General features: G+C 36.3%; 1 protein-coding gene, 1 long non-coding RNA gene and 1 pseudogene across 3 annotated transcripts; 1 reads left to right on the top strand and 2 right to left on the bottom strand.

Annotated features, from left to right (window-relative positions):
• Positions 1-2,678: 2,678 nt before the first annotated feature.
• LOC116165170 lies at positions 2,679-5,014 on the bottom strand. Of its 2 annotated transcripts, XM_031479478.1 has the most exons (3): positions 4,450-5,014; positions 2,901-3,428; positions 2,679-2,765 (listed from the first exon to the last, which is right to left on the bottom strand). In XM_031479478.1, exons 1-3 carry the CDS (start codon positions 4,966-4,968, stop codon positions 2,736-2,738), a joined length of 1,077 nt encoding a protein of 358 aa, XP_031335338.1. In that variant the 5' UTR covers positions 4,969-5,014; the 3' UTR covers positions 2,679-2,735. The 2 variants fall into 2 exon arrangements, with proteins under 2 accessions (XP_031335338.1, XP_031335337.1); XM_031479477.1 differs by having other exon boundaries at positions 2,686-3,428.
• A 3,689-nt stretch (positions 5,015-8,703) lies between these two features.
• LOC116164605 lies at positions 8,704-10,267 on the top strand (annotated as a pseudogene).
• Positions 10,268-10,326: 59 nt separating this feature from the next.
• LOC116164606 lies at positions 10,327-10,914 on the bottom strand. Its single transcript, XR_004143949.1, has 3 exons — positions 10,744-10,914; positions 10,512-10,656; positions 10,327-10,457 (listed from the first exon to the last, which is right to left on the bottom strand). It is a non-coding gene; the product is annotated as an uncharacterized LOC116164606 (long non-coding RNA).
• Positions 10,915-23,199: the final 12,285 nt, after the last annotated feature.

Below are 23,199 nucleotides of genomic sequence, written 5' to 3'. Positions count from 1 at the left end.
TCCATTTTTCCCCCCCTCTACTGTTGCTGTATGGTTCAATACAAATTAAACAATAGCATTCATCGTCTTCACTGTCAGAAACTATTATCTTCTGCCTTTTTTTTGGCGCGCGTTTATTTTTGGAGTCTCCTGTTAGATTTTTTTTGGCTCGCTTAGCGCGAGCTTCATTAATTTCATTTTCTATCTCTATTTTTTCTGGGGTGTCTGTGTATATTGCCGACTTTCGCTTTTTCTTTCCTTTCGTTCCAGTCTTTCTAGGCGCCGCTTTAGAAAATGGTCTCACTTCTTCAGGTGAAAAGACAATGGCATCTGGTGTAGATGCTATTGATGGAACTGTAATGTCTCGTAAAGGGTCCCTGTTTGGTATAGGAGTCGTTGGTTCTGTCACTGATTTAGTAGCAGGTAAATTTTCAATGTTTGGAACATTATCTGTGGATGTGGAAGGAATTGGAGAATTTTCTCGGCCTGTTGTATCAGTAATTGAATCTTGAATTTTTGGTGCTGGTCTATCAGTTACAAAAGAAGGACCGAAGTCTAAATCCGAAAAGATCTCTCTATTAAATGGGTAAATACCTGTGCACCTAAACCCGGCCTGAATGTTATTTTGTGTCAAAGCCAAGGGAGCTGCAGTGGCCACAATACCCGGTATGTCGTATATGGTCATTGGTCTCCCTGGATGATTTCTAATCCATGCGTCGCATGCAGCATTTACTGCTTTTTTTAATGGACCATATACCGAGCGGTCAAGGGGCTGCAATTTATGAGAGCAGCGAGGTGGAAAAGAAACCATGATGATCCCGTTCTTTTTACAAAAGTCTAGTGATTCTATGGTTATATGGGAAGCATGGTTGTCTAATAGTAATAAGACTTTATGTGACAACGATGAATTCGTATGATTTTGAAAATGCTTCAAAAATATTATAAATTCCTTTTCTTGCATCCATCCGGAGCCGTTACCAGCACCAATACAACCTAAGGACCATCACGCACAAAATGTTCGTGATATCTTAGTCGAGGAAATATAAACATGACTGGAGTAGAATTTCCCAATGCATTAATTGCCACAGTAAGAGTTACTAGAGTACCACGTTCAGCCGATGTCAATGCACCAACCTGTTTTGTTCCAGTTTTAGCTACAATTCTATTTGGTTTTTGAACTGTGGTAATTCCAGTTTCGTCTACGTTATATATGTCCTTGGCTTCGAATTTTTCACGATCCATAACTTTTGCGAGGTTATCAAAGAACAATTTAACGTTTGCAGGATTAAAGCTGGTGGCTCTGGAAAGGCTTGTTGCTTGTGGAGTTCTGATAGATAAATCCGGGTGTCTCCTCATGAATCCCAAAAACCAGTCCTCACCAGCTAAGCCATTCTCATTCCAGTTTGCTGGACATTTTAAATTGTATTTCGTTGCCAGCTGTAGTGCTTGTATACTTGTATAGTATACTTGACCCTTTCATTTTCATGTTCAACAGAAAATACCCTATTGGCTGGTTTATACCCCATACTCACATTTACAGTCCCTTCTACACCACTACTATCTGCAGCATCTTTTCTTTTCTTCCGGTACCTCAGTAGCGATACGTGACACAAACCGAATTGGGCTGCGGCTGCACGTATAGAAGATCCTGATTTAACGGAATTATGGGCCAGTTCATACAAAGATCCGTCACGTGACGACCTATGTTTTATTTATCCTTTTTCGGGGCATCTGTAATGAAATTCAACGTACTATAGAAATTAAAAAAATGAAACTGGGGTCAGTTGTACCGGTACAATCGACCCCGGCAGCTATTTTAAAATTGAGACGAGGTTTTAAAGGACACTCAGATACGGCACTGATATTATAAGTACAGTAAACATGGCCTCAAACCCTAACAAATGCATACAGGGGAGGTAATTACGGAGAAAAGAAATTTGAAGGTGTCACATACCTATAAACGAAATAGATAGAACTTACTTTTAAAGTTGAAAAATACACTACCGTACATATCACTGTAAGACGGGGGTTACACGCTCAGTTTGGAATCAGTTCAGTCCATGACCTTGATCAGGAATTGACTGATCGCAAACTGATGGACTCCCTTCAATGGTTACATGATCATTCAGACTGATATCAGTCTAATTGAGAACGGGCTAGAATAAACACATATTCCGTGTTAAAAACTATGGATATTCGTAAAAAAAAAGCTGCTATTGCAATAATAATTGCTGTGAGTGCAACAAAACGTCGCATTAGGAAACGGTGGACTAAAGAGTGGCTACTGAAAAGAGATCAGTATACGCATTTGAAGTTGTTGACTGAAATAAGAAACGCAGAAGAAGAGGAAGACTACGCAAATTATTTTCGAATGAAAGAGGCCTGCTTTGACGACTTGTTGGAAATGGTGAAGCCATATTTGACGAAAAAAGATACGATTATGAGGAAGGCGATAAGTGCGGAAGAGAGATTGGCTGTCACTTTAAGGTACCTTGCTACCGGTAGGAACATTCAAGATTTAAAATTCTCGGTTATAATGTCACCAGCTGCTATCAGTAAGGCAATAATGGACACATGTCAAGCGCTGCTTTATGTTCTTCAATCTTACATAAAGGTAAGTCTAATAAAAGATTACGCACATTTTTTACAGCATATACTTTTCTTACAAAACTTAAAAAACACAAACTCAAAAATGTCAAGTGGGTACAAAACGAGAAAAGTATCTCAACCAAAAAGTAACATAATGCAATTATTTACTAATTTCCTGTAAAGTCAGTAAATAGTGACCCAATATTGGAGTATGTAGGATGATAATCTTGTGTTTCAAATTCAAGTGCGAGAGAAGGGGATGAAAGAGGTGTTAACACGTTGGTAGCAGGTGACTGAGATGAGTGTGGAAATGGTTGAGATAGGTGCGGAGATGGTTGAGATGAGTCCGGAGAAGGTTGAGGTGAGTACGGAGATGATTGAGGTGAATGTGGAGGTGGGGGTGATGGTTGAGATGAGTGGGGAGAAGGCTGAGGTGAATGCTGAGATATCCGAGGTGAGCGCAAATAAGGCATATATGTGGCTGTATTAATTTGAACCGCATGTCTATGTAAATTTCCTAATTCCGCTTCAAATAGCACATCGTTGATTGCCTTTTTAGCATACAATCTTTGAGTTGGATCAAGTCGGTCTAAAGTTTCTGCCCAATGACATGCAAGTGAGTTAGCACCACTACTGCTACTGTTGGGTTCAGATAAATATGCACATGCCCGATCTAATAACTCATTTTGCTTTGCAAGCATGGTTTTCTTCGCTTTCTTCGCAGGCGGTGGCGGCATCACTGTGTTTGCAGAGGAAATGGATGAAACGCTTCTTTGCGATTCCATTCTCTCCTGTTCTTGTGGTTGTGTTAGGTCTGGACTAGGTCCATCTGCATTATCATCTCCATCAGTATCGAGAATCTTAAAAAAACAGTATACATTTAATTTTGCAGATGCCAATGACAGAGGAAGATTGGAAAGAGATTGCTTCTGATTTTGGGGAAACATATCAGTTTTGGAACTGCTTAGGGGCTTTGGACGGCAAGCACGTTGCAGTTCAAAAACCGGCACATTCTGGAGCATTATACCGCAACTACAAAGGTCATTTCAGCATAGTTCTCATGGCGTTAGTTAACTCCAAGAAACAATTTATCATGATAGATGTTGGTGCTAATGGCCGAATATCCGATGGTGGGTACTATTCTATACTAAATTCTGGGAGCTGTATCAAAGAAGTGACTTAAATATACCAGATCCAGCGCCTCTGCCAAATATAGAAGAACCATTTCCTTACGTTTTCATATCAGATGAAGCTTTTGCGCTCGGAAAACATTTAATGAAGCCCTACCCACAGAATGCGTGCAATAATGAGCGAAAAACATTCAATTATCGATTATCACGTGCTAGATCAGTTGTAGAAGGTGCCTTTGGGATACTCAGATCAAAATTTGGAATTTTCCACAAAGCAATATGTTTCGAGCCCAAAAAGGCTGCAACTATAGTAGCAGCGAGCTGTTATTTACACAATTACTTGATGAAAACACAGCCAAGGCTTTATTTAGCATCAAACTGGAGAATCACAAACGCAGATAATACTGCATTACGTGATTTGGAGCCAGCTAGCATTCGAAATTCAACAAGTGATGCGAAAACAATAAGAGAAAAATTTTGTCATTACTTTAATAATGAAGGTAAATTTCATTTTCGCAAAAGCGATTAAGTTATTGTTCTCAGAATTACCAACCAGAATTTTACTACTTTTACTTTACTTTTGCTAATAATTTTCTGAATCAAACGAACAAATTCCATACAATGTAAATTTGTCAAGGAAATAAATTACATATTAATGACGTTAATGTTATTATTATTACTCCACGACCTTATATATTATCACTTATTATTATTACTATCTATTGCAAAAAGAAAAGAATGCAATTCTTACCTGAGGTTTCTCAAATTTGCCCAAAAAATGAAGATATTCAAACGTCCAACTTTTTGGGGTATATATATCATCCCCTCCAGCCCCTGACCTTCGCGATGATTCTATTTTTTTTAGTTCACGACGGTAATTTGATCTTAATGTATTTATCTTCTTTTTGACATCATCCAAGGTAACCTGAGGTTTTATTTTTTTATATATGACCAACAGCTTTTCCAGAGCTTCATTTCTCTTATATTTGTTAACGTAATCTTTGTCCGTTTTATCCCATAGGATTGGCATGGTTTCAAACGTTATAATAAAATCTTTCTCGACCTCCAACGGCTGCGTTTGCGAGTCGTCCACGTGCACCTCCATTGCTGACCGGAAGGTAACTGATTTGAGACTGATTTGTGCGCAATACACGATCAATCTGTCGTCAATCCTCGACAGACTGACAGTAATTATTAAAATATTTAAATATCGATCAGTCTGGTTTATCAGTCCATCAGTCAACGCATTACACGCGAAGTCTGACAACATTCTGACCACAATCACGGACTGAACTGATTCCAAACTGAGCGTGTAACCCCCGTCTAACGAATGGCACTGTGATCACGTGCGTTATGGCGTTATGAACGTCACGATCATGCGCATTATCTGCATAAATAACACTTATAAAGACTTGCTAGTTTCGGTAATATTTGAAATGTTACAATTGTCCCCGGTCTCCCCTACCAGTGTTCGGACTCGCTCAGAATCTGTAACAATAGATCAGTAATAAATTAGGAAATGTAATTACCTCGGTAATTACTATGTGTAGTACTGTTTTTAAACTTTCAAATGCAACATGATATGAAAACTTAATGGAAGGAAATTTAATAGTCGATAAGAAATTATTTAAATTTGTGTCATGCAAGTATCAATTGGAGTATTAGATACAATTACGGCAATTGCGAATAGGAAAATAAATCAAAAATTTTATAATATTTCCGAATATTTTAGAGTTAAAATTGATCGTCGATCCATGGATTGTTGTACGTAATAAAATGAAGATACATACACGTAATGAACGTTGTCTCCCAAATATTACAATTCGATTTTGATTTGGTCCACTGTCTGCCAATAAAAATAATTCTTGATCATTATTCGGCAGTTGATAATATTTGTATTCGTCAGGAAAAAGAAGATCTTGGATCGTTACCGGATTGGGAGGTGCCATATTAATCTCATTCCTTTTGCGTCTAATAACTTTTCTTAGGGCATTGCGATTCGGAAGGACAGCTGTAATAGTCAAGATATTAAAGGATGTAATTACTTTAGCAGTTTTAATTACGGTCAAAGTTCCATATAATATTGAGTCCACTCTTTCCATGAAATCAAATAAAAAATATAATTATTACAACAAGGGTTACGTTATGAAGAAAGAGCAGTAAATGTTCATTTACAAAAAAATATTAAAATTATTTGCATACCTTGTGCTGCTGCAGTAAGTGGAGCCGAGCAAATGTTTATTATTTGGCTTGGCTGTTCCATTGTTTCTGCAGCTCTATCCTTGGAGGCACAAACAGCTACATCGGATTCGATTTTTCCAGCTACAGAGTCGTGGTTGTGGTCTCTGACTTCCTTAATAACCTCATTGTTCTTTACATGAATTCTTCCCTTACAAACATTTTTCCTTTCGCATCTCCAAAACTGGATAGAAGCATCTCGTTCACTCACTCGATCAAACACGTATATATGACCATTACTCGCGAACTTATCTTTCTCACGTTTACTTTTAATATTAACAGCCATTGCTTGTAAACACAATTTTAAGATACTGATAGGTTTAAGGCACGAATTAAGAATGAGATGAAATAAATGAGACTTTAATCCCTCCCTTAATGGCTCAAGTGTTGTACTTCCAAGGAGTTTCCAAATTTAAGTACCATCAATGAAAGGATGCAACATACCAATTCAAAAGGAATATCTGGTATTGTTTCCCTCTTTGCATAAGTAATTAGATATTTAATAAAATTTAATTATATATGTATATATATATATATATATATATATATATATGATTTCTGACTCCCTAAGCATTAAATGTGGTGTCCTGCAGGGTAGCATTTTAGGTCCCTTGCTATTCAATATATATGTTTCTGATCTTCACCGATACATTAAATACAGTGACATACATCAGTATGCAGACGATATACAAGTTTTGAAAAATATACCATTAAAGGGTCTCAATGAGCATATTAATCAACTAAACTGTGACTTAATGGTTATTTATGAGTGGGCAACACTAAATAATCTTAAACTGAACCCTGCTAAAACTATAATCATCCCAGTCGGTACCAAAAAAGGCATACAAAGATTTTTTCAAGAACAAACACAAGCTGTGAAAATAAATGGTGTCTGTGTAGAATTTGCAACCTCTGCGCGAGTCCTTGGTTTAACTCTGGATCGAACTTTAACCTGGGAACCTCACATTAAACTTATCTGTTCAAAATCACTATATAAACTGAGAACCTTATATAAGGCTAAAAATCTTTTGTGTACACACATTAAACTAAAGCTGGTAAAACAATTAATACTACCTCATTTAACATATGGTGATGTGTGTTATCAGGGACTCAAAAAACAATTGTCTTATAAAATACAACAAATTCAAAATCACTGTTTACGTTTTGCGTGTAATCTTAAACGTAGTGATCATATACAACCTATACTTAAACATCATAATATGCTAAATATGAGAACTAATCGAATATACCACATGCTAAGACTTTTGCATAAAATCATTCTTAATCGAATACCGCTTTATCTCTACACAAACTTTCGGGCACTCAGTAGTTTCCATTGTTACGGTACTAGGACTTCAAATATTTATATTCCTAAGGCTCAGACAAGCATTGGAGCATCGTCCTTTTATATACAAGCGGCCAAATTGTGGAACAAGCTGCCAGAAGATGTTAGACACACCAGGTCCTGTAATGGTTTCGATCGCACGTTTTTTGTTTGTTGCAGGACTCTGAACATGTTTTTTTGATGTTTAATGTGTAAATTTATACGTAGAGAGCTATTATGTTTTCGTTTTTCTTGTTATACTGTTTAACTCACTTTTTACTTTTTTTTTTTTTTGTTATATTTACTTTGTATGTCATAATATTGTTAACTTGTTTTGTTATAAGTATCTGATGCGACCAAGTTTGTAGAGGGGGGATACTAATGGCCTTATGGCTTCTCCTATCCCTTAATAAATTTATATTATTATTATTATTAATTATATCATAATGACTCCTTTTCAATGGTTTATAAGGATAGCCGATGTTATTAGAATAGTGGGATTAGGTAAACAATACACTAAGTGGTTCTACCCGTGCCTTATTGTGTCAAACAAAGACACACAAAATGCGGATTGGCCTTCATTAGCGAATTCACTGAACTAACAAAATTATATTTCTGCGTTTGTCAGACATTCGTCGTGTCCAAAATTTTTGAAAGAAATTTGTGACCTGTAAAGACTCCGATCACGTATTGGTCGACCCCGGCCGTTCTACTACACCATCAAAATTTGTTTTAGTTCAAATTTGATATTTTAATGCGCCAAAACGACCCGCGCCAAAACAACCCGCGCCAAAACGGCTTGCGCCCAGACGGCCACGCCAAAACGGCCGCGCCAAAACGTCCCATCCCGGCATGTAATCGATCATTTTTCCCCAATATTCATATTCTGTTGCAAATTCTGGCCACATTACCCGTATCTACTGCCTCCTCAGAACGATCCTTTTCCTCGCTAAGACGTTTGAAAGACTATTTGCGCAATTCAACTGGTCAAGAGCGACTAACAGGACTTGCTCTGTTAAGCATTCACAGAAATATTAAAATTGATACCGAGGAGGTGGTAAATCGTTTTGCGAGGGAAAAGCAAAGAAAAATTCAATTGCTACTATGATTACTATTTGTAAAATTTTAAATTGTTTGTTTTTTTCTTTAACCTGATATTTTCATATAATACACATACACCTATTAAAAAATGACAGTTTTTTTTAAATCCCTAATTTATTATCAAAATCAAATTCCATGGTTTAACCTCCCCCAAAATTTTTGTCCAGATACGGCCCTGCTGTAGCCTAAGTAAACTCCACGACCTTAAACTGTCACTAAATTGAAATTCAACTTTTTTTGCAATCTTGTAAAATTCTTCGGCGCTACTCCTATTTTTATGGCCATATGCACCGTACTATAAAAAGCTCAGCTTAATATTTAATCGTGCTTATATCACTAATTTGTTATGCACCGGTGTAAAAATGCTCTCTAAGCTCGCTTAACCTTAAGCCTCCAACAGTGGCGGTTTAATTCGTTTAAGCTACGCTTTGGAAGGCATAACCTCAAATCTCATATTTTTCTGTTTATTGTTTGTTATGGAAGTCGAAGACGAAATAGTTTTAGATGACGATCTGGATATCATGGATATTATCGAATATGGGTTTCCTCGTATAATATACCAGAGACCCAATTATATTGAAAGCATGGACGATATGAATTTTTTTCGAAGATTCAGGTTAACAAAACAGGCCACTATATCACTTCTGGAGCTTATCGAAGATTAGTTGGAATTTGATAATGATTTGTAAGTATCCCATAGCAATACTGCAGCTGCATGATGGTATTGCACTACAGATTTGGTGATTAATATAAGAACATTTAAAAATACTACTAATGTTTCAGGAACAACAGTGTATAACCGATAAATCAACTGTTAACAACCCTTTTATTTTATGCCAGCAGTAGCCACCAAATTAACATTGCATATGAACCAAGGTACTGTCTCGCGTGTAATCAAAAAAGTTTCACAAGTGATTGCTGGTCTTCGAAACCGCTTCATAAAGATGCCCTCGACCCCAGAGGAAATAGTTGCTAGTCAAAATAGCTTTTACAGGGTAGCACGCTTTCCTCGCGTAATTGGATGTGTTGATGGAGACATATAAAAATTCGTTCTCCAGGTAAGTAAGTGCACATAGTTTAAAAAAACTAAACATCTCAATGTATAGGTGGCGAAGATGGAGAAGTGTACAGAAATAGAAAATCCTATTTTTCTATAAATGTACAATTAGTGTGTGACAGTACCCTAAAAATCATAAATGTTGTTGCCAGATGGCCAGGTTCGGCACATGATGCAACAATATTTAATAACAGTCGTTTGAGGACAAGGTGTGAGGCAGGGGAGTTCGGTACTGCTATTCTTCTTGGTAAGTAACCGTTTATTTCAATTTCACTACCTACTGTAGGTTAAGTGCATTGTACTATGTCAAAATGTTTTAAGGTGACGGTGGATATGCACTTAAAGCATACTTATTAACACCGCTTCTGAATCCAACCACACCAGCACAGCAATTATATAATGAGTCGCACATTCGCACACGGAATTGCACCGAAAGAACAAATGGTGTATGGAAAAGACGTTTTCCAGTACTGTGTTACGAACTTCGGTGCCATATTGATACCGCTTTAACTGTCATTGTAGCAACAGCAGTTCTGCATAACATCGCGATTAATATGCATGAAGACATGCCACCACCTCCGAATGACATAAATGGGGAGGAACTGGAGTATCTAATTCAGCAGGGTCAGATTGAAGCTATACAGGGACCCCAACATATTAATTACGATTTCAGAACACACATTGTTAATAATTATTTTGCACATTTATAAAATATGTATTTGTTACTTAACACATTTACGTATGTACCAGTTTATAATATTATTGTTACCTATATTACTATAAGTATAAAACAGATAATTACTAATTTTCAGTGTCAAGCTCTTCATCTCTTTTCAATTTTCTAGTTAACAAAGCAATTTCTAGTTGATGCTTTTTGAGAATCAATTCATTTTCTTTTTCCATATGTTTATGTTGTGCATCCAATAAAGAAATTCGTTTATCAAGTAATATTATTGTATTTCTTAGCAATTTCAGACGATGTTAGCGTTTTCACGACGGTTGTTGGTCTTCTTCTGCTACACTGTTTTGGTGTTCGCGCCTACACAAAATGAATGGCTTGATTAAAATGAATTCTTCTTTTCTAAAAACTTACTTTAGAGCTATTAGGTGTGGTGATGTCTAGTTGTGGTGCCATTTGCAATGGCACAAAGTGTTGCACTTATTGGTTGTTTTAATTGATTTGGAGTACTCCTTTTCCAATTCATAACGTTGGATGCTGGCATGACGCCCTGTGCAGTCTAAAATATAATGCAAGTAAGTAATGTACTTTACTTTGAGGGTAGACACAATGATCAGATATGACAACCATAATCGTAAAAACCTACCTGAATTTGTGAAGTGTTGTTATCAGCATAATATTCACTGCCAACCTCCAACACAAACTCAGTATCTGTATCGAATTGTTGAGTATTACGTTGTGGGATTGCGTTTTCATCAACATCGTCATCAAATGGGTTTTGTAGTCCTACCAAAGTCTTTTCATTCATGATTGATGTCAGTATATCATCAACCAATGTTTCGTCATCGTCTTTCTTTTTCTTAGGTGGTGGCTCACCACCAGTTAATAAGACGTCTCGTTTATGATTGGCTACAGTTTTACGCAGTTCTTTCTTCCTGTTTTCGTAACACTTCTTTAGACAGGATGCGTTTCGGAACGTTGTAGTAGACGAAGCATTAAAGTCTATTTCGATTTGTGACCATGCCTGCTCTTTTTGAGAGACAGACATGCGGTCAGTTTTTTTGTCTTCTAGTATTTTACTATATTTTTCTGAAATCATCGTTAACAGGAGCAGTTTCTCTGCACTAGAAAAGTTTGCCACCCTAATTTTTTCTTTGCTCATGATTTGTTAATAATTAGCGAACTCGTAAAATTATACTTTGCACACACGTTATAGTAGTTTACATTGCGAGACCGTTACATAGAACTTTACAAGCGAGCACGGAAGTTACCAAGCGAGCTTGTTATCCGTGCGAGCTTGTAAAGTTCGGGTAACGGGTGAGCAGTTGTACAACGTTTTATGGTATTCCGAATCGTAAATCTTTAACGAAAAGTTCTTTTTCTTTGGAAAAAAACGAAAGTTATTCAATCGAACTGGCCGTTGAAAATATTTGGCGAACGTTACTACGACAACATTGTTGTATAAACAAAAAAAACGTTTTGTGTTTTTCTTGAATCCTGACAGAAAATGGATCTTCCAGACGAAATAATCCAAGAAGCGGAAGAAGCTAGTGGAAAATTAATGCCTGAGAAATCCCGAAACCGGTACGAAAAGGAACTGACAGCATTTAACGAATGGAGAGCAAAGAGAGTCGGCGAAATGGTACTGAGCGAGACCGTTGTCTTGGCGTACGTTTCTGGTTTATCAAAAGTTTTCAACGCATCAAGTCTATGGACTAAATTTTCAATGCTGAAGAAAGCTCTCATAGTTAATGGCAATGTTGATATATCTAGGTTTGTTGCGAGAACAATAATCACCGTATTTGTTGTATCTACCTAATTTAATTGGTTTTATAGATTTGGAAAGGTTATCGCGTTCATGAAGGCTCAAAATGTTAATTACGTGCCGAAGAAATCTAAGATTTTGTCTGTTGAGGACACCCGCAAATTTATTTTAGAAGCTTCAGATGATTTTTTGCTCTGCAAAGTTGTCTTGGTCTTTGGACTGTATGGGGCTTGTCGCCGAGATGAATTACTTAAGCTAATTGTGGATCATATTGAGGACCATGAGAAGTACGCTCTAGTAAAGTTGCAATATACGAAGACTCATACATCTAGATCGTTTCTTATTCCTGATGCAAATGGATCTTTGAATCCTTATGAGATTTATAAAAAATATGCTAAATTACGTCCTCTTGATGTCGGAACGAGACGCTTTTTTTTTGGGATACAGAAAAGGAAAGTGCGTTGCTCAGCCGGCTGGTATGCATACCATTGGTGGTGTACCGCGAAAAGTAGCAGAATTCCTTGGTCTGGACCACCCTGAAAAGTATACTGGGCACTGTTTAAGACGAAGTGGTGCTAGTATGGTTGCGGAATCTGCTGGAAATCTTCTGCCAGTAAAACAAATTGGCGGCTGGAAGTCCTCAAGAGTGGCAGAGCGATACATCGAAGCGTCAGTGAAGAGCAAAATGGCAGTTGCAGCAATGATACCCCTGGCGGGTCCTAGCAATATCCACTCAACGCCAAATGGGGCTGTTGCATCGTCTTCAACTGCTGGACTAATGATTAGTGGGAATTCTAACTGCACGATTGAAGTGCATATGTGTAAACATAATGATTGTTCTTAATTTTTCTTATTTGTTGCCTTCTGCCTGTGCATATCTTTAATAAATATGTACCTATTGTTGCTAAACAGCCCGTTATAACTTAGCCCGTAAAAAAATAACGGGCTAGCCCGTAAAGAGGCTCTTTATGCATATAATCACAGATCAATAGAAAGGTGCTTACGATTCAGAATACCATAAAAAATACAAAAGGTCGTATAACTTATAAACATGTGAAAATAGTGAGGTTAAAAAGCACAAATACGCAATGTTGTCAAATATATTTAACGCTTAACGAAGCTTAGATTAATTTTCTGCGGTGAATACAAATCACATCCAAGTAAGGCTTAAGGATTTAAGCGAGCTTACACAAGCTCAGCTTAGGTAAAAAACGGTGCATATGGCCATTAGTCGACCATAACAAACAAAACTAAAGTTAGGAGGGCAGCACTGTCGTACCTACTAATATATAGGCGCGAAAACACCGATTTTCAAATGTCATACTTTCTACAGACCTGTTAACAATTACCCCTAATTTACATTTACCCCACCCGACCCTACCTAAGTTCGAGTCGGCGCTGTCGAGCTGCGTGCCAGTGGCGGACCTAGGATTGGGCCTGTTTGCTCTTATCTACCTTTCTTTAAACACTCGTGATTGAGTTCGAGAAGGACGAACTACATAGTATTCTAACTAATGTCTTCGGATTGGATGTCGAAATATAATTATTAAAATATGAAAAACCAAATTTTTTTAAAATGCCTGTAAAAAGCCTTTGAACTACCCCATTCGGAATCTAGACACCTCCTGAGCTTCACATGATGCTTGTCGTAACTCCAAAAGACCTTTAGAAGGTAAACGAATTATCGATTAATTAAGAAATGCTGTGATTAGCCTTAACCCGATTTGTCCCAGATCTTTTTTTTTGCAAAACAACTCATTATTTGTTATAAACGTATTCATTTAGGTCACAATATCATAGAAAATGGGTTGTTTTGTTTTGTTGATTTTGCGTTTTTCTTTAATTGTACGTTGCCATATGGCAACACTGGGTCATACCGTACTATTCTTTAATGGAAAGATAAATAATTGATTTATCACATAAGAACTTTATTTATGAAACTAATACAAAATAATTAAATTGGCGTATGATACTTCTTAAAACATTTCAAACAAAGACCTACATTGCATTTTTCGCAGGCCGTGCGACCAATGGTGTTGCAGGATAATCCAACGCATCTCCTTTTCTTTTCAATAGGCAACGGCCAGTGGTTCAAGCCATCAAATCTTATTTCTTCATAGGCTGTATCTTCAATTTTTCGTTTGCGTAAAAGTCCAGGTCCCTTCGCTTCTTGTCCATAGTGTTTAGCGTAAAAGATTGCGATGTTGCGTCTAAATTCTAACTGTGACATTGTTGGGTGAACCGATCTATGAAGCTGCCACGCATTTTGGACCGATACATCAAGCAACCAAGTGAATATGCTGCTCCACCATTTCTTACCCCTGTTGCCAATGCGATAGAGGCTTACGTTTTGGTCCACGCCTCCCATGTACTTGTTATAGTTTCCGATAACGCAAGGACGGGATACAGTTATTTTTTGTTTTTTTGCCTTTGAATACCGCTGTACATTGGACATTGGATTTTTTCCATATGCCGTAGATGCCGCACATACAACGGAATTATCGACCCATTTTGTCAAAACAATATCTGTTTCTTTTATTGGATTCGCGCAATGACTACGGGCGAGTGAAGACGTCTTTTGCAGTTGCGGGTGTTACTAATATCAATATAAAAGTGTCGAAGTCTGTTTACATAATATTGATTAATACAGATAGTTTTAGTGATACAATGGTGTTAACGCAATCTCAACTTCAGGACATTCAAGACCTTATGCATAGCTCCATTCAAACACTATGCAGTGATAAAAATTTCTTACAATCTATAGCGCAAAATGTTGCCACAATTGTCAGTGATAACCTCCGGAAAACGTTCGATGACCAAAACGAAGTTATTAAGTCGTTAAAGCAAGAAATCTCTACCTTAAAATCCCGTAATGATACGTTGGTCAAAGAAACTCAAAATCTGGGAAGCAAATTAGACGACTTACAACAATATACAAGGCGTAACAACATTCGTATTTTTGGTATCAAGGAGCAGCCCTCTGAAGATATCGATAACATCTTGCGCGATACCCTGCATAACAAGTTAAAATTAAATCTTGATGTTACGGCGATCGAAAGAGCACATCGGGTCGGTAAGGATTCTGGGCACGGTCGGCACATTATTGCGAAGTTTATCAGTTTTCGCGACCGGGACATGGTGTTCAGGTCTAAAAAGCTATTAAAGGGCACTGGGATCAGAATTGCTGAAGACCTCACTAAAACAAGACTGTCCGTTTACAAAAGCGCGATAAACCAATTCCAGAAAGAAAATGTATGGACTATGAACGGAGCTATATTCATAAAACGTAGCGGGAAGAAGTTTGTGATCAAATCGGAAAATGAACTGTCCAAGCTGGCTTCGTAATGCAGTTATCGATAATCCCGCAATGCTATTTACACGTCTTGATGCTATTGGCATAATTTTTAATTTAATCTTTTCTTACTCATTTGCTCAACCTGACACTAGGTGCTACTTTGTTAAATTTTTGTACTAATTAATTTCATAAATTCAATCAAATTTGTTAAATTTTTGTACTAATTAATTTCATAAATTCAAACAAATTCATTTTGATAATAGCATATAGCTTCCATTAGGCAGTTTAAATAAATATAGTTCCTATACCATATCGTTTACATTTCAAATTATCTTCCATAATAAACATTTGTTTCTAAATTTTCAAATCAGATATTGCTTTGTTGATAACCCATAAATTGTAATTTGTGTTGTTGGTATTGTAAACTACATTATTATTTTTTGAATTACACATTAAGTAACTAAATGCTTGTAAACTAAATATCTAGAACTCGCACTCATGAGGCTTGAAAGTCTATATTACTAAAGGATTTTTTTTTATGTTTTAGGAGAAATATGGGATCAAAAAGTATAAGCTTGGCTCATGTAAATATGCGTTCTTTGCTACCCAGCTTTGCTGCCTTTTCACATATGGTGCAGACCTCTTCTTATGACATTGTAGGCGTTACAGAAACGTGGTTAAAGCCACACACACTGGATAATTTTATTCATCTAAATGGCTATAACGTAGTGAGAAGAGATCGTGATGGCAGAGGGGGCGGTATTTGCCTTTTCATCAACAGTCGCATGCATTTCACCGTACTTAAAGTAGAGTTGGCGGACTTTATTGAACAAATATGGGTGAGAATCTACATGAATAAAAAAACTTTTATAGTCGGTATGGTGTATCGTCCCACTAAGGGAGCTGGTATGTCATTTTTATCTGCACTTGAATCATCTTTTACAGATATGTTCCTTGAGAAGGATTTAATCTTCTGCTTGGGGGACTTCAATATAAACTATCTTGATAATAACAATTACCTTAACATAAACCTTTTTTCAATTTTACGATCTCTCGATTTAAAGCAAATAATCACATTACCCACACGTGTCACTGCCTTTTCATCAACCTTAATTGATCTTATTATAACAAGAAACGATTGCACCGTGCTGGAAACAGATGTCATCGACATGCATCCTCTCACTGACCATTGCTTGGTGTCGTGTAAATTTGCTGTTCAGGAATCAATAAATATAACACCTCTATGTAAAACTTATCGGGATTTCAAATTTTTTAATTTAGATTCATTTGATAATGACCTTAGAGCTATAAATTGGAACAGAATGATGGATATGTTGACTGTAGAGGAAAAACTTCAGTTTTTAAATACTAATATTCTTTCATTACTAGACATGCACGCACCACTTAAAAAATCTACGTTTACAAAACCTTTTACACCGTGGTTAACTGATACCATTAAAATAATGATATCGTTACGAGAAAAAGCCTTAAAAAGATTCCGATCTAGTAGTAATCCTGCTCATTGGAACTACTATAAATCATTAAGAAATCTGACCACTAATGCTATCAAGGCAGAGAAAAAAGCATACCTACAATTCATTTTTAAAAATAAAAGCCCAAAATTAGCGTGGACTACAATTAAAAAAATGAACATTTATTTATCAAATAAATCTAAAACTATTCCATCTAATCTACTTGATGCTAACTGCGTTAATAAATATTTTGTAGAGTCTGCGGACCTAACTATAAAGGACGATGCTGATCTTATCAATTTCTATAAAAGGAATTCACGCGATGACAAGGTTCCCAAGTTTTCATTTGCTGAAACTAACGAAAGATTTGTAAGTAATGTAATTAGTAAAATAAGGACGAAATCTTACGGTTCTGATGGCATTAACATTGATATAATCAAAATGTGTAACCCCTTTCTACTACCCCATATTGTACATATTATAAATTTTTGTATAGTGAACTCTGTGTTTCCTAGTGCGTGGAAGGAAGGGCTTGTTACACCAATCCCTAATGGTAACTCTGTCAAATTCGTCCTATAACCATATTACCCGTGTTGTCGAAAATAATGGAAAAGGTCTTGGAAAATCAAATGAGACATTTCTTAAACACATAATATTTTACCCTCAACGCAATCTGGTTTTCGTGCTGGCTATAATTGTGCTACTGCGCTTTCGAGTGTCATAGATGACATAATAAGGGAAACAGACAAGGGAAATTTAACTATTCTTGTCCTTATTGATTATTTCAAGGCTTTTGACACCCTTAACCACAACACTCTTATTTCGATATTACAGTTCATAGGATTCGAAGAATCCGCTGTTCGATTGGTATTTAACTACCTAAATGGGCGACAACAAAAAGTAGTATTAAATGGCAAACAATCTACAGCATTACATTTGACAAAAGGTGTTCCCCAGGGTTCAATTTTAGGTCCACTTCTGTACACTATTTATACCTTCAAGATTTTATCAACATTAAGACATTGCAAATACCATCTTTATGCTGACGACACCCAAATATACCTCTCGTTCGATATCAAAGACTTAGACATTGCTGTCTCTAACGTTAATGAAGACCTTTTACGCGTGCTACGAAGTTCAACAGCACACTCGCTTAAAATTAATGCCGATAAATCTTCTATAATTGTCTTCGGAAAGGATAAACTGAGAGATGCAGCCATAGATAGAATAAGGATTCAAATCGGAGATCAAATTCTCCAAAATTCTCAATGTGTAAAAAGCCTCGGTCTCTACATTGATGACAAACTTAGATTTAGGAAGCATGTCGATCATCTGATTGCCAAGGCGTACGGCCATTTGCGTCTCTTGTATAGCAGCCGTCGTATTCTTAGCACCAAACACAAAGCTGTACTATGTGATGCTCTGGTTTTGTCACACTTTAATTTCTCTGACGTTGTCTATGGACCATGTCTATTGGCTAGAGATCGTGATAGAATTCAGAGAGTTCAAAATTCTTGCTTACGTTTTGTGTTTGGCATACGAAAATATGAAAAGATTTCCCATACACTTCCCATAATAGGATGGCTGAATATGAAGGAAACACGGCAGTTACACTCCTCGTGCTTTTATCACAGAATTATTAATGATAGAACACCTCCTTATTTATATAATAGGATAACATTTAGAACAGATATTCACCACCTAAATTTGCGATATCGAGGTTTGTTATCTACTCCATCTTTCTCTACGTCAGTATTTCAAAGATCCTTCAGTTACAACATCTGCAAATTTGGTAATCAGAAAGAAAATCTTAAATTTCTGAGTTTATCAAAGGTTTCATTTAAGAGGGCGATGAAAAGGACAATACTTACAAGTAGGTCGTGATTCTTTAGTTACTTGTCGTACCTATTGTAATACTTATATACTGCTTACCGGAAAATTTTTTTTTTTTTTTTTTTTAAGTTTTATGCTAGTTATTTAGTTACAAGCATAGGATAGTATATGTTTATGTTAATTATGTATATATGGTTGTCATTGCAATTTTATTTTATACCTAGATTTTATTGTGGTTACAGGGGGAAGAACAGATAACTGTTTTCAGTTTATCTGACCCTGTGCATTCCAATTGAATATGGTGTAGGAGCCTTCAATATTCAATAAAAGCTATTATTATTATTATTATTATTATTAGTTGTGATGAAACGGCAAAACCTCGCTCCTTTTTTTAAATTTTTTCTTTTGACGGTAATGGGCAATTCTTTGGAATCCTATTTTCCCGGGTGGTTCCAGTGGCAGTGTAACCTCGGGATTTCAAAAATGGTTAATAATGGAAATCCGGTAAAAAGGTTATCAAAATAAAAAGATAATGAAAGTTCCTGAACATCAAGTGGAAAATCATCAATCATACTCAGCAACGGGGCAGCACATGTTCCAAATCTCTCTACATACTGCGGATTTGATCTTGGATTATTTCCTTGATAAATTTCAAAATTGACAAGATATCCTGACGGAGTACACAGTGACCAGACTTTGTACCCAAAACGTAGAGGTTTGCCCTTGATGAATTGTTTGCACCCGTGTCTGCCAAAGTATGCAATCATGCTCTCATCGTATGATAAATGCTGTTCTGGATGAAAGTTCCTAATCATATTGGCTTTCAGATGATCTGTTATTGGACGCAGTTTCCACATCTTATCCTTTTCTGTTGTTTTTTTACGACTGTCTTCAAAATGAAGAAACTGTAGTATTTGCTGAAACCTGTTCCTGCGCATTGATTTGCTCACCATTTGATTTTTTAAGTCGTCATCAGTACTCCAAAGTGTGCGAGCTCGGCTATGGTAATTGTATCCAGTTACAAGTAAAATAGAGATGAAAACTTTCAGTTCTTCAACTCTAATATTTGGATTTGGTTTACCCAGAAAAACTGCATATTTTTCAGATTCGTCGCAAATATGTTGTAGCAAATGATTATCGAAAAACTTCTCGAACTGTTCATGAGGTGTTATTCCAGAACAATCTGTATAATTGGCGGGCGGAAATATAGGTATATAACAAGTATCTTCCCCCCAGAAACATTTGATCGATCTCTATACAATGCTAGTGGTACGTCGGAGTCGCTGTCAGAGTCCCCTCCTTGTAAATCGGTTGGAACAGCACTGGAAGACATTTCTAGTACACCAGTCAAAATTTCATCATCAACAAAATCTTCACTTCCTACTCCGTTTTCGGACTGCGTGCATTCAATTGCATCAATTCGACGCCCAGAAGCTAATACAATTTCGCAATTTGCTTTTAGTTGTCCAGGACATACGTTGTCTGGCGTAGCTTCTTCTTCTTCCTCACCATCGTCTTCGCCACTTAGTATTCCATCTTCTACTTCAGGCGGTTCTATGTATATAGCGTTAGGTTCTTCGTCATCAGATGCTAATTCATCCTCTTTCAAGGATATTTTCCTAAAAAAACACCTAGGGTATAACTTGCTTGACAACAACAACCACAATAAGAAAAACGCTGTATGATCCAGCGTTGCCACATGGCAACATGGAAACAAAATGTACTTTAGAGCCCATATTATGATCACTAATTAAAAATTAAAATCCACATCAGAATTATTATCTTATCTTAATACTAAAACATAGGATAAATATCACACAATATAGAAAAGAAAGTGTAAGTCAATTTATTTACCTTGTCATGTAAGTGGGATCACTGTATTTCGACATCTTTTGTGTGAAACGCACACAAATTTACCACGTGTTCACACAACAACGGCTAAACTATAAATAGCGCGCACCTATTTGACTAACGGAATACTAACGTTTGTCGATGAAAAAGGTTTCTTTTTACCTGAAAGAGGTTACCAGGGTCGATTAAGAAGTTAGATTTTATAGCGCTTCGTGAGTTGCCATATGGCAACGCTGGGACAATTCGGGTTAAGATTAACGCTTTTTACACTTTTGAAGAGTTTCTACTTACCGATTGGTGTTCTAATATTCTGTGATATTTTGTATATTTTACTTAAGTGTTTTACTGTATTTTAACTTGACCTCTTATTATTTTATTTATATGTGTAAATTGCTCTGTTAGTAGATGCACTAGTTTACAGTATGTTTGATGACACTGTTTATAGTTTATAGTATGATAGCTGGAATATTTAAGGAATAAAGATATTCAAGTTTTTATGTCAAAAATGGAATCTGCAGGGGTAATTTTAAAAATGTATTAATTTTTTTAATCAATTTGCTACAAGAAGTGACTAAAACATGGAATATCTCGGAAACCGTTTGAAGCAGACTCTGACATTTTGCATCAAATTAAAGGTCTCGGAAAAAGGAAAACAACAGCGAAGAAAAAAATGTGAGGGGGGGGGGGGGCCATTTAAAAAAATGGTGTTACGAATATTTAAAATGTTAAAAGTTGAGAGCTTTGAAAGAGTGACGTAGTCTCACTTTTTAGACGGTTACGCATACCATAAGAAAATTCGATCTTTCCTTAATAAAACAGTGTTTTGCAATATCTCTCACCGTTTTCGGATAATAAATTTTTAAATTTACCCCTGCAAATTCCATTTTTGACATAAAAACTTGAATATCGACGAAGCCCTTGGAGCAAAGGGTCAACTATTCAGTACAGGTACTCCAAACGTAGAATCCGAAAAATAGGGGGTCGCTATTTAAAATAACAAAATTGATGGCTACTTCCGGTATTTGCGGATTTATCAGTTTAGTGTCATTTTCAAAGGTTCTCCATATCTTTCTATTTGACCCTCGTCAAGAATGACCCTGTATAAAACTGTCGGGGTGCCGCCACCGTTTTGAATCCACCTTGCTCATGGTGTGTAATAGAACACCATGACCTTGCTCGAGCACATTATTTACGACTGCACTACATGAACGAATGTTAAAACACTTTCTTTGCATAATTTTCACGAAATGAAAGCGCCTGGTATACATTTATCTTTATGTTTACTCATTGATACTCGCATTGATATGTCATATTTAATAAACATTTAGGGGAGAGTGGGGATGATTCGGCACTTTCGCTAACCTGACCCTGAAATTTTTAGCCTACTTTGTTATTGTCAAAGTTTTGGTTGCTATAAGATTGTATGTAGTGTAAGGATTATAATTTACAGTTCAAAGACTTACTAGTGCTATTTTTTTGGAGTAGAGATTTTTAAAAAAATATATTTGTAATATGACGAAGCTATCCCAATGGTGGGGTAGTTCCGCCATAGCAATGGGGTACTTTCGTCAAAAAAACAATGACATAATAATCCAAACTAGGAACTTCTTTATTTGCTCCTATGTGGTCATTTTACAGTGAGAGTACTAAAATTATAATTGAATGTGTAGATTGAGGATGATCTTGCCGTTCCAGCTTGAGATGGCGCATCCAATTTTGCAACAACATCAGCAAAATCGACGTCAGACATGTCCTCTACTATGCTCTAATATGACTGTTTCCTTTTCTTCTCAGAAATTTTATCAAGAGGGAGGAGGGGTGTATTTTTTGTATACATCCTATGTAGTGAATAACAACTGTTTTTCGTGTAGTTAATAGAAAAGTGACGCATTGTTAAATCAAAAATCGTGAAGAAAAGTGAGACTTTCTTGTTAGCAACACTTTTCTTCACGATTTCAGTTAGCAACACTTTTTTTCATTCATTTTGTTTATTATTATAAATCACAAATGAAGGTATTAAATATTACACCAGAAGATATGGAAAGCCACCACAACGTTTATAAAATATAAATCCATCCTCCGATGTAACTGTGAAGGCTCGTTTTATCTTTGATTTTGTGCCGTGTAATGTTATAACCAAAATATTTCCGCAATCTTCTACATCATCCACTTTTAGTAACCGACAAGGTCCGTGCAGGGCAATTACCAACACGACCTTTATAAACAGAAACTTGTCACCAGGAGACTTTTCTAAAAACTCCTTTACGTTATCTATCGATAGAACTCTCGATTTTTTGCCGCATAACCGTCATTTTGACGTTTCAGGTAAGCAAGTAATTTTTTATAAACAGAAATATCTACATTTTCATTTATTTGTAGAGTACTTCTCAGCATCGAGTATTGTGACCATAGTGTAGAAGCTTTAAGTTTCTATGCCTAAGAATATTTAAAAATCAGTGCTAATAAATTTGATAAATACGAGTATAAAATAAAGTACGCAATTAGAATATCTTCATTTGCTCCTTGCACATTTTTTATGTTTCTCCAGTCACAGAACTGTAGGTAACATTTCTCGTACTTTACTTTGGACTTTTTGGGTAATAAACTTTACTCTGCTTCTAATACCAATTGTAAAATTTCTTCATTATTCCCGTTTGATTGACTCATTTTAAATGAGCGTTATTCACAAATTATTTACTTGTTCGTATGTTTTGTTACCATATCAACAAATGCTCAACATACTTTGATATTATAATAAATTATTCTTCGACATCAAAACAAAACGTTACAATTAGAGGTATTTTTATAAACTACACGAAAAAATAGCATGGTCTACACGTAAGAAAAATGAATTTCTATGCTCGTGCAAATTTGATCCACTCGTGA

The sequence above is a fragment of the Photinus pyralis genome, unplaced genomic scaffold (genome assembly GCF_008802855.1).
Source record: "Photinus pyralis isolate 1611_PpyrPB1 unplaced genomic scaffold, Ppyr1.3 Ppyr1.4_LG2, whole genome shotgun sequence".
Lineage (NCBI taxonomy): Eukaryota > Metazoa > Arthropoda > Insecta > Coleoptera > Lampyridae > Photinus > Photinus pyralis.
This window is presented reverse-complemented; position numbering and strand designations above follow the sequence as displayed.